Source organism: Rhinolophus hipposideros (assembly GCF_964194185.1).
Source record: "Rhinolophus hipposideros genome assembly, chromosome: 12".
NCBI classification, from domain to species: domain Eukaryota; kingdom Metazoa; phylum Chordata; class Mammalia; order Chiroptera; family Rhinolophidae; genus Rhinolophus; species Rhinolophus hipposideros.
Window position 1 is genome coordinate 4198680 of NC_138058.1, and position 16328 is coordinate 4215007.

The 16328-nt window shown below is 40.3% G+C and overlaps 1 protein-coding gene across 2 annotated transcripts in view; it reads right to left on the bottom strand.

The window, feature by feature from the left end:
- Positions 1 to 16328, bottom strand: part of UXS1 (UDP-glucuronate decarboxylase 1) — a 100895-nt gene that overhangs the window by 48401 nt on the left and 36166 nt on the right. For both annotated transcript variants that reach the window (XM_081069061.1, XM_081069060.1), the window contains exons 5-6: positions 13361 to 13421; positions 4010 to 4190 (exon numbers count right to left, since the gene is read on the bottom strand). In XM_081069061.1, coding sequence (XP_080925187.1) covers positions 4010 to 4190; positions 13361 to 13421 — 242 coding nt within the window. The remainder of the gene's footprint in view (positions 1 to 4009; positions 4191 to 13360; positions 13422 to 16328) is intronic.

Here is a 16328-nt window from a genome sequence, read left to right on the forward strand (position 1 = left end):
ATCTAGCCCACACGATGCAGAGGCCTCCATCATAACCCATCTGATAGCAGCACCTGCTATCTTTGTCGTTTTTTATATTTCATTAACACATGGCCATCCCTGAATTCTACCCCATCTCAATCCTGATCCTAAGTGTACTGCAATCGCATCCTTCTTTTCCAATTCTACCACATTCTTAGTCCAAACAAAGTTGATTTCCCACTGGAAATGTGAATTAGAATAAAATTGCTAATGTCTTTGCTTCTGACACATAATGGTTAGACTTTGAAAATAATAAGAGGAAATCTGTGCTGCGAAGTTCAGCTATGAGATACTGCCAAATTAAGTGACACCACTGTAACCTCAATAAAATCCAAACAACTGGCCAGCCCCAGCAAAACAAATAAAAATAAATTCCACAAAATACTTTTCAAAGCAGAAACACATTTCTGCTATGGCGTAAACATCAGATCGACTAAAGCTTCTTTTATTAGGAAAAAGTACTAAAAATTGAGTTATGTATTAAATGTTGTGTTATGAGCTCTGTGTATACACTCTTACCACACAGAGGACAATAATTTATTATATCAACAGGAAACATTAACTTGTGCATGGCTGCTAAAAGATTGGACTTCATACTACACCATATAGCACTCCCATTTGGGATAAGCACAGGCTGTAAAATTCAATCAGAGGAACAACTAAACTGATGGGAAAGTGAAATATGACAAGAAAATATGTACAAGGCAACAACATGCAAGGCAACAGTCAGGGGCCCTAAATTATGTCATCCTTTGTTTGCCAACGCAACACTGAGGAAAGGGGAGGGGCACATGCAACCAAGCTCATCTGGTTAACGCCATGCTGTGTCTGATATAAAGGGGAAAGGAGGTATTATTCCCTTTGAAAAGCAAAACTTTTCAAAGCAGGAATCAGATGATGCTCTTCTTCAGAATTCCGAGGCAAGCGGGCATTGTGGGGCAGAAAGAGTGAAGAGATGGGGGGATAGGAATGGGTGGGGTGATTATCAAAGGCATGGAAGAACCTGATGCTAACTAACGTGGAGAAAGTGAAACATGGGCTTTAAACTGTCAGGAGGGAGGAATGTCTTCTGCTCTCCCACATTGGTGTTACTTGAGGGAACTTACTATTGGGAGCAAAGGACAAAAAGTCAATCATTTATTGTGTGGCTCCATTCAGTGTGTGTGTGTCCCCTACACAGTGCATTGTCAGAAGCTGTAGAAATGACTTTGAGTAGCCCTGATGTCAAAACTTAGAGTCAAAGCAGACAATTTACTTACCAACATACCATTTTTGCTAAGTTTCGGTTGCTCAGTAGTACTGAAATTATGTAATCAATGGCTTCATTCAACAAATGTTTACTGCCATGTGCAAAAAAGGGAAAAGAGCAATAATAATACCTATCATTTGGGGGACACTTACCACTGGCCAGCCACTGTGCCAAGTCCCTGTGGTAGGTTTCTACTGCTGCCCTAACTAATTTAGAGGCTTAAAAAGTATCCATTTATAATGTCACAGGTCTGCAGGTCACAAGTCCGGGCACGATGAGGCTCGGCTGGCTCTGTGCCCCGACTCCCACAGGCTGAAAGCACGGTGTCAGCAGGACTGCGTTCCTGTCATCAGAGGACCGTTCAGGCTGCTGGCAAGGTTCAGTCCATGAGTCTGAAGCACAAGGCCCCATGTCCTGGCTGGCTGGGGGCTGGGACCCTGCACGCTCCTGCCCATGTCCCGCTTCTAAGCCAGCAGTGGTGGGTCACGTCCTTCCCACACTGGGAATCTCCCTGACTTCCCTACTGCCTCTCTCTTTGAGGCGTTTCTTCCACCAAATCTCTCTGACTGGCTCTTCTGTTGCTTTTCAGAGCTCATCTTATTCAATGTGGCCCACCCAGATAACCTGGGGTTATCTCCATATCTTAAAGCCAATTGATTCATAACCTTAATGTTTCAGCAAAGTTCTTTCACAGCAGTAGCTAGATTTGTCTTTGGCTGAAACCCTGGGAGGGTCACACTGCGGGGACACCTTTAGAACCGTGCTTACAAAAGCACCGTCACACACACTACCTCAGTTAACCCTCATCGCAACCCCATGATGAAGTCCAAGTACAAAGTGAGGCGATTTGTCTATTATCTACGTCATTTGTTTCACTTCATAAAAACTATGGCCTACCCCCCAAAACAGACCCCAGGTAGATGAAATCGTTAAATGTTTTAAAATGAAGCAAAAACAAACAAAAAATACCATGGGTGAATATCTAATCTTGGGATGGTTGTGAGATAAAATAAACAGCCAAAATGGCAAAGATGAAATGAACAGATGAGACTACATAATAATCATAAAATTTCCATGAAATTAAAAGTCAGGGTCAGAGGGGAAATGGTAAATGCATGCCAAATGATAAATATCCCTGTTTTAAAGAACTCATACTAACAGCAAATTTTTTAAAAAAGGTAAAAGAAACTAGATTTCTTTTATGAATTCACATGTTAGAAAGTCTAACCTTTTTAGTAACCAAAGAAATGTACACTGAACCATGGGTTTTCTGTCAAATTAGCAAAATATTTTTTAGTAGTTTTTTAAGATAATGCTCGATGTTGTTACTGTGTTAGTGAAACAGACATCACCAAACAATAAAGGAGACATATTAGTATTTCGCACAATTCATATTTGGACTCTATTGAGGAAATAAAATTCAAGGATAGTTATTATAAAACACTGCAGAACTTTAACTAAGGATAAGATTAAATAAACTATGGTATATCCATATAATAACACTGCTGAGCAATTACACTGGCTCTTCCAGATATATTTTACTGACATGGGAAAACGTTTGGGATTTGATAATGGGGACAGCAGAATGCCACACTACCTGTGCGGGAGGAGGGGCCGGTGATTACAAGCTCTGCAGCCAGCAACCTGAGGCTGAGTTCTGGCTCAGCTGCTTAACGGCCCTATAGCTGGGCAGGCCATGATCTGATTCCAGGTTTCCGCATATATTTATGTGGCATGATACCACTTACCTCTCAGGGCTATGGTCAGATTTAAATAAGAAAGTGTGTGAAGTCTGTGTGAGCCTAAGAGGCTGGCTAATCAAGCAACCGCTGGCAGTTCTCTTCGGTACACCTTAGACAATCTCAGAAAGTCAACTTAAGGAGCCTGTATTAGTTTCTTAAAGGACCACAAAGTAATGAAACAAGAGAAACTTATTCTCCCACAGTTCTCAAACCAAAGGTCTGAAAACAAGCTGTCGCCAGGCCATATGTCCTCCAAAGGCTCCAGGCCAGAATCCTTCCTTGCCTCTCTCAGGTGTTTCTTAACATGGGGCTGCGTAATTCCAGTCTCTCCCTGTCTGCACATGGCCTGGTCCTCTTCTCCCCAAAAGTCCCTCTCTTCTCCATTTTGTCTCTTGTAAGGACACTTGTTGTTGGAATTAGGGCCCACCCAGGCAATCTAGGTAATCTCATCTCAAGATAATTACATCTGATAATTACACCTTTTTTTCACATAAGGTCACATTCATAGGTTCTGGGGGTTAAGATGGGGCCATATCTTTTGGGGGCCACCATCCAACCCACAGTAGTTCCCAATTTCTTTAAAGTGGCTGAGTCACTAGAGGAATTTAACCTCTTATATGTGCAATTTCTTTATGAATTCAGCATTCTACATCAGCTACCTTCCTATAGGAAGCTGGAAGTCATTCCACATGACTGGGGCAGGCATCAGACTTGTTAGGCAATCGGCACAGCTGTGTACTGTACAAGCCGTACTTCAACAGACCATGAAGTTCAAAACCAGGGGTGCCGTGCAATAGTGAAGTCAGACATTCACACTGACATATCTATTCTTTATCACAGAAAATAGGAGGGTGCCTTGTACACGGGAAGACCATTTCTGGACAAAGCACAACAGGAATGGGATGTGGTCGAGTCAGACGGCTTACCCCCGGGGGCTGGCTGCTCTGCTGAGCCACCTGCCACGCTCTAGTTGATCACAGCACACGGTGTCTCTCACCTTCAATGTAGAGCGGCTCTACCACATCGTGGTTAATCAGCTCGAAGTTCTCGTGGCCTATCCAGTGCTCCACGTTTCTCTTCCTGCCCGTGAAGAAGTTGTCCACCACGGTCACCTCGTGGCCATCCATCATGAGTTTGTCAGTGAGATGGGAACCCACGAATCCTGCTCCTCCCGTTATCTGCAGTAGGACAGGGTGTAAAACACCCCCAAAGAAAGCACAAGAGAACGCGGTGACAATCTACTTTAAGAAGATAAATTTCTGGTGTAGCCACAACTTAAAACCTGGGTAGAAGAGGATGGAAGGAAGATAGCGGGCTTTAAAGCAGCATCTTTACTGCTTACTCTAGAGCAAAAGTCATACTCTATCTGTCAGCTTCTAAACCGCCTAAAAATTTCAACTACCATCCAGTAAATAAGACATAAAAATTGTAGTTACAAGTTTTAAAAATGTCTTCTTTGACAGAAAATTTTACATTATTAAAAGGTTCGTCTTGTAGCATTATTCATACTAGCGAAGACATGGACCCAAGTGTCCATCAATGGACAAATGAATAAAGAAGACGTGGTACATATACTAGTACATACACAATGCAATACTACTCAGCCCAGAGAAGAAAGGAAATTCTGCCATCTGTGGCAACATAGATGCACCTTGAGGGCATTATATTAAGTGAGATAAGTCAGACAGAGAAAAGGGAAATACTGTATGATCTCACTTATATGTGGAACCCAAACATAAAATCAAAGAGTAAAAAAATGGTGATTACCAGGGGCTGGCAGGTGGGGGAAAGTTTGAGGGTACAAATTTGCAACTGCTAGATAAGTCCTGGGGAACTAATACACAGGTCTGTGATTACAGACAACCCAACTATATTACAAACATCACCTTTGCTAAGAGACTAGATCTTAATTGTTCTTCACACTAGAAGAAATAATAATTATGTGATAAGATAGACATATAAGCTGCAATGGAATAGAAGTGTACTGTACACCTTAAATTTATACATTGTTGCATGTCAAATATATGTCAATTAAAAAAAGACAACAATGGTTCTTGCTTTATAATACATGGGATATGGAATATGGTTTTCATACTATTCATGCAAAGTTTTAGAATTACTTTTTCTTTTAAAAAAAGGTCATTATCAAAACGCAGAGATTTGGTGAACTACCAATATATATATATGGTGTATAAAATGGACTCAAGAACCTCATGAAAAACTAGTATTTTTCAAATTGTCCGTAAGAACAAATTAGTAAGCAACAGCTGCTGTTTGGAGACCAGAGCCCAGAATGATGGAGTTCCAGCGCCTGGTTGACGTCCAGGCAGGAATGTGACCACCACGCAGCATCCACTTCCCAGCCCCACCGTGAAAAGACAGCTGTGAGAGACCTGTGAGGGGCAGGAGGTCAGCAGGAACATGTTCTAAACCCTAAACCACAACTAATGTGAATAGTTATTTATGTCTGAAAAAATTTTACTAATAAGAAGACCATTCAAATTAAGTGCTGTAATTGGACGGTGGTTACTTAAAGCACATTTCTTTCATTTTTGAGAGGCTGGAGTGAAAAGAATAAATTCCAACAACAGATGAGACATATGAAAGTAGTCTACATCCTATTCTGTTCTCTTCTCCACTCTGCCATCTTCTCCATCAAAACTGGCATTTACTTCCTCCTCCTCAAACTAGAAGAATCAGCAGTAGGAAAAACACCAATTCTCTTTTACTGCAAATAAAAGGCACATACACCCCTAGGTCTATGGTTTTAAAACATTTAATAAGCCATGAAGTCCTCTGTTCAAGTAAAATCTGACATACAGTTCCAGTGTTTTCATGGGTGAGAGCAAAGCCACCCTTGGTGCAAAAGGCAGATTTGGGGGAGCAGGATGGTAATTCCTGCCTTAAGAAGAACTGTTTGTCAACCACCAATTAGTTATGTATGCTCCGATGGAAATACAAATGAGGCTCAGAATGCAGATGGCTGAAAAGTCTTGATGTTCAGCAGTTTTCAGTCAGCTACATTCATTCTTTAGTAAGAGAACCATTTTCTAAACCTCCTATGTTCAGCGATGATACCCAGCGGAAGTGATTTTTGACCCAAATCCCCAGATCGCTAGTAATGATGTATAAGCCCAGCCTACTTAACTCCATATTCTCTCCATTACCTGTCGACATGTCCGGTTTGGGTTTGATCTTTAGCAGTCCTATAGTCTATCCACATAGATGAACAATGATTTGAAAAAAGAATTTTCTGGAAAAATAACTTTCAAATCTGGCTTACCATCAGGGCTTAACTCATGGGGTGGAATTTCATTTTACTTTACCTTCATTTTAGGGCATTTTCCCACGTTTTACACAGTTTTCAAATGAGAAAAATTACACCTTTTAAAGGAAATTTAACCTATTACAACATCATTCTATACCTACATGCAACTGTTTCTTAAAATACGATGTGCCGTGCACGCTGACTTTATCTCAGCACCAAAAATAACTGAGTCCTGGCTCAGAGCTAGCAGAAATGCAGTGTATTAAATCATACACCATCACCTACAACAGCTCCCTAGTTTTAGGAGGAACATAAAAGTGCTGAAAGCACCTTAGCCTTGTTTAAAATGGATTTGAATTGTTTTTCTTGAACAATGCCTTTCTATCTAAAATACTGAAAGATTTATGTAACATAGCTGGATGGTTACAGAATAGTTTTCCTAATGAATTTCAGCTCACTAGGCAAGCATTTCAAATAGAAACAAATCTGGCAGAAGCTTACCACTTAGGAAGCTTCCTCAGCAAAACTGATCACCAAACCCAGGGATACCCTCTGAATAACAAGGAGCTAATAGCCAAAAGATCATAGGAACAAAAGACAAAAGACCTCTTACAGAGAAATGGATTAGACGGTCCACAGCTCTGCATCATTCTGCCATTTATGGGCTCATCTCAATGTGCTTGTACTTCTTGCTTGAACTAACAGGCAACTAAAGTGGCCTAGTTCAAGGTCAGCATTCAAACTCATGCTGCCCAGCACATCAGCAAAATGTCTTTTCAAACAAACCTCCTCTTTGTGCTAAGACTTCAACAATTACTGAAAAGGCTTTTCAAGTTTTAGCAACAATACGCCAGACTTGAGCACCAAAATGACTCCAAATGTGGCTTAACCTATGAGGTGGCAGATGAATGAAAACCACTCATTTGTTGTGGTTATGTGTAAAGGGAAATAATCAGTAATATTCATCATCCACAGGAAGACCATCCCATGGGGTAATAATAACAACCCTTGCTAGACTGTGCAGGGCTCACATATTAGTGTCCAGCATCCGATGTTCTGGTCACAGCAGCAGAAAGATTAGAAAAATTCACTTTTCTCTGCTGCTGCTGAAGACACTGATCTATTTCTGGTTCATACTTAAATGCATACACATTTTTCATGTGGTGATGGGTGTACAAGTAAAACAGGGTTTAGAGTCTGCTCAGGGTGAGATGTAGGTAAACCATCTAAAAATGGCAAGAGATCTTCCATAACTTCTAGAAGAAAAGGGAGATTTTGGGGGCAAAACAGTTTCATATTGATTCAAGAGTGTTAGTTACTTTGGCGTTTGGGATACATATTTCTACAATGTACGTGATGAGCAGAAGAACAAAAAATCTTGTGTACTAACTAACCATTTATATATCAAGGTCATAGACAAAAAATTTTCACAGAATGGTGGCATGTGGTGCTTCGCAGACCCATTCCCCGGCAAAACAATCATCACTGGTGGTGAAAATTAATTTAAAAACAGTCATTTAAAGTCTGTACAAGTTGTTTTAAAGGTATACAACAAATGAAGAAACGTTTATGCAAGAAAATCTATAAAAAGTCAGTAAGAGTCTGAGACACTTCAGCCATGGCTCACTCCCCACTCGACTCCCCACCCTCACAGTTCACAGTGGCTGTGAGTGACCATAAAAAAAAAAGAATGAAAAAAGATATGGAATCTCACCAGGAAGAGCAGGCCACCAGCATTTCCCATCCCCTCCAGCTGTGAGTTGCAGCAAGTGAGCCAGGTGGTGAAGAGCTCCCTTCCCCCACCCAGCTCGCACTCATAGCACAGAAGCTCTACCCCAGGCACAGCAGGCTGTGTATAATGAGACTCTGGTCATTCTGTGCCAGCTCAATCATAGGGTGGGGATTTCAAGCTGAGATAAGGAAGGCAAGAACACTGGGGCTACAGGCTCCTGCCCAGCCCCTGCTTGTAAAGCAGCAGTGTCACTCCATCCCCCAGCTCCAGCACAGTGGCTCAGATATTTCCCCGAGAACAGAGGCAGTCAGCAAACACAGAGAGCTCCAAAGCTCTCCCCAAAGGAATCAAGTGTACTTCAAGAGTATGGAGAGAAGTTCAAGCATTAGGATGTGCTCAGAACAGTGGAGATTTAGGTGGTAAGCAGTAAAAAGGAGGCTGGTAGCTCTATGAAAACAAGCTAAACCATTGCCAGCAAATTTAGTGAGAAACCCAGGGAAAGAGACACCTAAGAGCCCTCCTGGGGTCAGAACAAATTTCAAAGAATGGCCACAAAGTCTGCTTCTAAAAAGGTAGCAGAATTTAATGGATCAGACTGAGGAGTAATTTATAATTCAAAACATTGTTGAAAGAATAGTTCACTCAACTGGCAATTATTAGAGTTTAGCAATTGGTGTGATACCACACAAGGCAGACAGCTTAACAGAGCAATCAGGGAAAGAGATGGTCAATAAGCACCCTGCTAGAGCCACTGTCATCCCAGGAGACTGTGTCCATGCTCAAGGCTGTAGCCTCTGAACAGTAACCAGCAGACCTTCACACTCCAGAGTACATTGACATTACTAAAACAGACCAGCCATGTCACTAAACAAATACAAAACCCAATAAAAATAAAAATAATTTCTTAGGCAGGGGAGAACAATATCCAGAGTTGCTACAATATACTACCTAAAATGTCCAGTTTTCTGCAAAAAATTATGAGACATGGAAAGAAACAGAAAAACAACCAGGCAACGGAAACTGCCTATGGAGGGCCCAGATGTTGGATTTAACAAAGTCCTTCAAAACAGCCATCACAAATATATTCAAAGAATTGGAGGAAACCATACTTAAGTAAACTGAAACTAAAAGGAGAGGAATCACAAAATAGAAACAAATGGAAATTCTGGAGTTTACAAGTATAATAAACGAAAAAAAACTTCACTAGAGGGATTCAACATTAAATTGGAATTGATGGGGGGAAGAGAGATTCAGCAAACTTGAAGGCAGTAGATCAAGAAGGCTTCTGCAAGCCAAAGAACAGAGGAAAAAAATAAAAGAAACTAAGCAGCACCTCAAATATGGGACACCAATAAGCACACCAATATGCATGTAATGGGAGCACCAGAAAAGGAAAGAGAAAAACAGAAAAAATATTCAAAGAAATAATGATTGAAAACTCTCCAAAACTGATGAAACATGCTAATCTACACATTAAAGAAGCTCAATATACTCTAAATAGGATAAATGTAAAAAACAAAAGATGCACACAGACACATCACACTAAAAATGCTGAAAATCAGACACTAAGATAATAGTTTGAAAACAGTTTTATTGGGTTGAATAGTTTGAAAGCAGCTTTACTGGATCCTGCAAAATACCTGTTCTTGGAACCTCAGAATGTGACCTTATTTGGAAACAGGGCCATTGCAGATGTACGAGGTGTGATCAAAAAATATGATGAGTGTGTAAATTAAAAAGAAATTATTACAGTAAAAGACACATTGCCATTAACCCCCCTCAAAATACACCCCCTGCCATCCCATGGATAGGCAGGGATCTTCAATAAGGAAGCGGCATGTCAAACCTTAGTAACAGTGTGTGATAAGTTTCAACTTGTTCAGTGCAGTCAGTCAGTTGAGTGTGAGCTACAGTTGAGAGAAGGTGTGTTTTAAAGTGTGCCCTAAATCATCCTCCATAATGACAACACTCCGTGTCACACATTGCTTCTGGTATACGATGATTTGTCAAATAAAAACATTACGGTGTGTCCTCATCCATCTTATTTACCGGATCTGACACTGTGAGACTTCGGGCTCTTTCCCAAAGTCAAAATGACCATGAAAGGCAAACATTTTGAATCAATTGCCTCAGAACATCGAGGCAGCCATGACAACACAACTAAGGACACTCATGAAACAGGACTTCCAGAACTGCTTCAGAAAGTGGAAAGTACGATGGGATAAGTGTGTTTAAAGCGAGGGGGAGTATTTTGAGGGGGATTAATGGCAATGTGTCTTTTACTGTAATTTTTTTTTCAACTTAAACTTTCACCGTATTGTTTGATCACACCTTGCAATTAGTTAAGATAAAGTCACACAGGAGCAGGGTGAACCCTGAATCCACTGAGAGACACACAGGGTAAATACCATGTGATGATGGAAACAAGGACCGGAGTGATATGTCTACAAGCCAAGGAACTCAAGAATTACTGGCAACATCAGAAGCTAAGAAAAAGACACTGAACAGATATCCCCATACAGCTTTCAGAGAGAACATGGCTCTACTTATGCCTTGATTTCACACTTCTAGCTTCCAGAACTGGGAGAGATGGAACTGACGTTGTTTTAAGCTGGTGAGTTGGTGGGAACTGTTACAGCCGCTCTAGGAAACTAATATAGCAGAAAGAGAGAGACAACTCCTCAAGCACAAGGGAGCCACAATATGATTAAAAGTTGACTTATTGTAACAAATAAGGAGAAAGCTGTGGGGTGACATATTCAAAGTGCAGAAAGAAACTATATGTCAAGAATCACATAGTCAACCAAAAATAACTTTCAAAAATAAGTCAACAAAAAAGCAGACTTGCCATATAAGAAATACTAAAGAACGTTCTTCAGGCTGAAAACAAATGAGCCCAGACAGTAACTTAATTCACAGAGAAAAAAAGAGGGAAGGCAGGGGGATCAATAAAGTTAACTCAAACCCTCAGCAACAAATAAAGGAAATCAGACATGGAATCCACTTAAAACTATTAGAACTAACCAAAGAGTTCCATAAGGTTACAGGATATAAGAAAATACATAAATCAATTGTATGTCTACATACTTGCAATATACAACATAAAATTAAACTAACCCAAACAATTCTATTCATACTAGTATCAAAAAGAATAAAATACTTTAGAATAAATTTAACAAAACACATACAAAACTTACATTCTGAAAACTACAAGAAATGTTGCGAGAAACTAAGGAAGTCCTAAATAAATGGAAAGACGCCCTATATTAGGATTGGAAGACTTAATATTGTTAAGATGGCAACACTGCCAAAATTGATCTATAAACGCAGTCTCTATCTAAATCCCCGCTGGCTTCTCGGGAGAAATTGGCAAGCTATTCTAAAATTCACAAGGAATTATAAGGAATTCAGAATAGTTAAAACAATTTTGAAAATGAAGAACAAAGTTGGAGGACTCACATTTCCCAACTTTAAAACTTATTACAAAGGTAAAGAAATCAAGACTGTGTGGTACTGGCTTGGAATAAACAGAGATCAACGAAATAGAACTGAGAATCTAGAAATAAATATTTACACTTATGGTAGGCTGATTTTCAACAAAGGTGCCAAGACAATTCAATGGGGCATGATTAGTCTTGTCAGCCAATGGTGCCAGACAACTGGACAACCACATGCAAAAAAAAAAGAAAGAAAGAAAAACCCTCATCTAACATTACATATAAAAATTAACTCAAAATGGATCATAGACCTAAATTTAAGAACTAAAAGTAAAAGGGAGAAAATATTTACAAATCATGTATCTGATAAGGAACTTGTACCAAGAAGACAGAATTCTTACAACTCAATAATAAACAGAAAAATAACCCAATTAACAATGGGCTAAGTATCTGAATAGACATTTCTCCACAATAGAGAAATGGCCAACAAGTACATAAAAAGAGGCTCAACATCATTAGCCATCAGGGAAACTCAAATCAAAACTGTGAGATACCACATCACACCTACTAGGTGGGCTACAAACAAGACAAGGATGAGGAGAAAGCAGAACCTTCATACAGCGCTAATGAGACTGTAAAAAGATGGTCTGTTTGGCAAACAGCCTGGCAGTTCCTCAGAAGGTTCAAAATAAAGCTACCATATGACTCATAATAAATGGATAAATAAAATGTAAACTATCCACACAATGGTATAGTATTTGGTAATAAAAAAGATATGAAGTACTGATACATGATACAACATGACTGAATCTTAAAAACAGCCAGTCACAAAAGGACAAATACTGCATTATTCTACCTACATGAAACTGGCAAATCTATACAGACAGAAAGTAGATTAGTGGTTGCCTGGAGCTTGGGGTGTGGAGGGGCTTGGGGAACAGTGGAGAGTGACTGCTAATAGGTGCGAGGCTTCTTTCTGCAGTAACGATCAAGTTCTAACGATGGTATGAACTCACAACTCTGTGAATACGCTGAAACTATAGAATTGTACACTTTGAAGGGTGAATTGTATGGTACATATATGATTTATCAATAAAGCTGCTATTTTTTAAAAAAATGCAAAGGTGCCAATCTCTTTGGACACACTTAGTTACACAACAGCTAAAAGGAATTCTTTCCTCTGTGTAGTTGTATTGATGTTTAATAAGAGAAAACAATAGGCTAAGGAAGTCCCTCCATGTATTCATCAAAGTGGTTTGTGAACCAGAAAAGGTTTTTACCACTGCTGTGGACGTTTCACATTTCCTCAAAAAGTTATACATAGGGTTACCATATAGCCCAGCAATTCTACTCCAAAAGAACTGAAAACGTTATGCCCATACAAAAACTCGTACGTGTGTGTGTTCATAGCAGTATTATTCACAAAAGCCTCAAAGTAGAAGCAACTTCAAATGGCATCAACTGATAAGTGGGTAAATAAAACGTGGTCCATCCATACACTGGCATATTATTCAGCCATAAGAAGGAAAAAAGCCTGATTCATGCTACAATGTGGATACACCTTGGCAACATTATCCTAAATTTAAAAAATAAGATACTAAAGAGTACATACTGTATCATTTCATTCATATGAAATGTCTAAAGTCCAGAAATCCATAGAGACAGGGAGTAGTTTTAGTGGTTGCCATGAGCCAGGAGGTCAGGAGAGGAAATGGATGACTGCCACAATGTTGTCTCTTTTTGGGGTGATAAAAATACTCCAGAATTAGAACTGGACTGTTTCACATCTTTGTGAACATACTACAAAACTGTATATTCCATAAGCGTGAACTTTATGGTGTGTGAATTATACTTTGATTTAAAAAGGAAGTTTCTTAATATGACAAATATTAATCAGATAAACAAACTTACCAAAATTCGTTTACGATCCTTTTCTGATAAAAATTTTACTGGCGGGTATTTCTGGGTGAAGCTGTATAATACAAAGAGATTAAAAAAGAAAAAGTCAAACATCCGAGTAGTTTCTCCGCCTCCAGTCAAAACAAATACCAGATGTGAGAACTGTCATCGCGTTCCTCTCTACGCCAATTTGTAGGGACTAAGCAACCAATGGCTAGTTTGAATTCAAGGAATAGCTAACCTGCTCCTTGTTTAGAATCAAGCTATAGATATGCCTTGGGATTCTGCCCCGGAGAAAGACAAATTCAAGACTGTGTGGGCTATCAGCAGCCAAAGCCAAACACAAAGTGAGGGGGGGTTGGGCATGCTCCAGATGCTCGGTCAGGACCTGAAGGAAGAAAGCAGCTGTGTGAGGCCCCAGGCCCAGCGCAGGAGACTGTGCCTGAAGGAGTAAGAAAAGACTTCACAAAGCTGAGTGCCTGCTTGGGGCAGGTTCACAACTCCGGCATCCCCCTGGGAAACCACTTGGGCAGCCACGCTTTCTGTTTCTCTCGTCTTCAGAACCTACTGAATATCTCATGTGACCCTTCAAAGGCTCTTGCTCCTGATAAAGGTGCCATGGGTCCTGACCCACACTGCTGTTTCAGGAGCAGGGCAGAGCAAATGGCATATAAGATGTCCAATGAGTGCTGACACATGTAGATGTCAAGTAACCTTTCTTAAAGTGCTTTAAAAAGAAATGCCAAGCAATTGGCTTTATAGTTATTATTTTCATTGAAGAGGTGCTGGGCCAGGGACACTGTGTCCACCCACCCTTCCAGGCGCTGGCTGGGATACAGAACGCATTTCCTTAATAGTTACAGAAGTGGACAGAATGAGACAGAGGGCCCTGAAGCAGGCATCCCAGGAAGTGTAAGCATGATGATACTCTGGAGCACAGGCAGGGAGGGCTTTCATTTACAATTCCTGTGTTAGGAGCTTCCAGATTCTCAAAAGGTCGCTTCCTCTGGAGACCACAAAAACAGAGGAAGGCAGGTGGGGAAGCCTGAGGGGGTGGGAGAGCCCGCTGGCCTTCCCCTGGTTGGCTGAGGCACCTCAGTGCTTCCAGTCTACCCAGCAGGGGACCATCCTTATCCTCAGCACGTCCCACCCTAGTAAGTGCTTCCATGAGAACTTTGGGAGCCTGACAGATGCCTTGTTCATGAAGTGACACTCCTGTCATTCTGAATACTTCCTCAGTCACTCAGGTGGAGGCTGGCAAAGTAAAGTTCAGCAAAGCTGGCATGCAGCCCTCACAGATGCCTGATCACCCCATCTTCTCTCAGTGCCTCACAACCCCACTCCAGACTCAATCCTGAGCTCTCCGCCACCCAGTGGAAAGCAGTATGAAGTGGATAATGGATCTTTTCTTACCCCCAGAATCCTTCAGTAATCACTTGACGCTATTTCAGACTTTAACATTACTGTTTAATAGAACAGACAGTAAAGACGTACTTTCATTGAGAATTTAAATTATCATTATTTGCTACCTATTCAGAGAACATTTCAGGATACGGAGGTGAAATTTTAAAAATGGCATGTTAGCAAAGTATTGAGAAATGGGGGTGTGGTAAAGAAGAGAAAAAGCCCACATAATCCACTTACTCGGGCTTCCAGAATGGCAATGTCCCTGTTTCTTTCCCTTTCAAAAATATTATTTTTTGCAAGAAAATGAAGCTGGACCACCTCCTTACACCATATACAAAAACAAATTCAAAATGGCTTAAAGACTTAAATGTAAGATCTGAAACCATAAAATATCTAGAAGAAAATATAGGAAGAAACTTCATGGACATTACCCGGAGTAAGATTTTCACTGATATATCCCCTCGCGCGAGCGAAGTAAGAGAAAATATAAACATGTGGGATTACATCAAACTAAAAAGTTTCTTCACAGCAAAGGAAACCATCAATAAAACAAAAAGGGATCCTACTGTATGGGAAAAGATATTTGCCAATGATATATCTGATAAGGGATTAATATCACAAATCTATAAAAAACTTACTCAACTCAACTCCAAAAAAACAAACAACCCAATTAAAAAATGGGCAGAGGACTTGGGGAGACATTTCTCTAAAAAGGACATACAGAAGGCAAGAAGACATATGAAGAAATGCTCAACCTCACTAACCATCAGAGAAATGCAAATAAAAACCACAATGAGATACCACCTCACTCCAGTCAAAATGGCTATTATCAATAAATCGACAAACAACAAATGCTGGCGCGGATGTGGAGAAAAGGGAACGCTAGTGCACTGTTGGTGGGACTGCAGATTAGTGCAGCCACTATGGAAAACAGTATGGAGGTATCTCAGGAATCTGAAAATGGAACTACCCTATGATCCAGTAATTCCACTCCTAGGCATCTACCCGGAGAAATCCAAAACTCCAATTCAAAAATCTGTATGCACTCCTATGTTTATTGCAGCACTTTACACAATAGCCAAGATATGGAAACAACCGAAATGCCCATCGGTAGATGACTGGATTAAGAAGCTGTGGTACATTTATACAATGGAGTATTACGCAGCCATAAAGAAGAAAGAAATCTTATCATTTGCAGCAACATGGATGGATCTAGAGAACATTATGTTAAGTGAAATAAGTCAGAAAGAGAAAGACAAGTACCATATGATCTCACTTATATATGGAATCTAAAGAAAAGACTATGCGAATGAACTAATCAGAAACAGTTTTGGGGACACAAAGAAAAAACCGAGAGTGGTTAGATGGGTGTGTGGGAGGGGGTTGGGGATAAGGGGAAAGGTGAAGGGATTTGGAGGCAGCTGGTGACCACAAGATGGCCTCGGGGTTTTTTGTTTGTTTGTTTGTTTTTGTTTTTTTTTTTGTTGTTGTTGTTGTTGTTTTTTAAAAAATTAATTTGGGGAAGGTATTCTATAATGTTGTGGAGATTTTGTTGGGTATCCGATGGGCATGC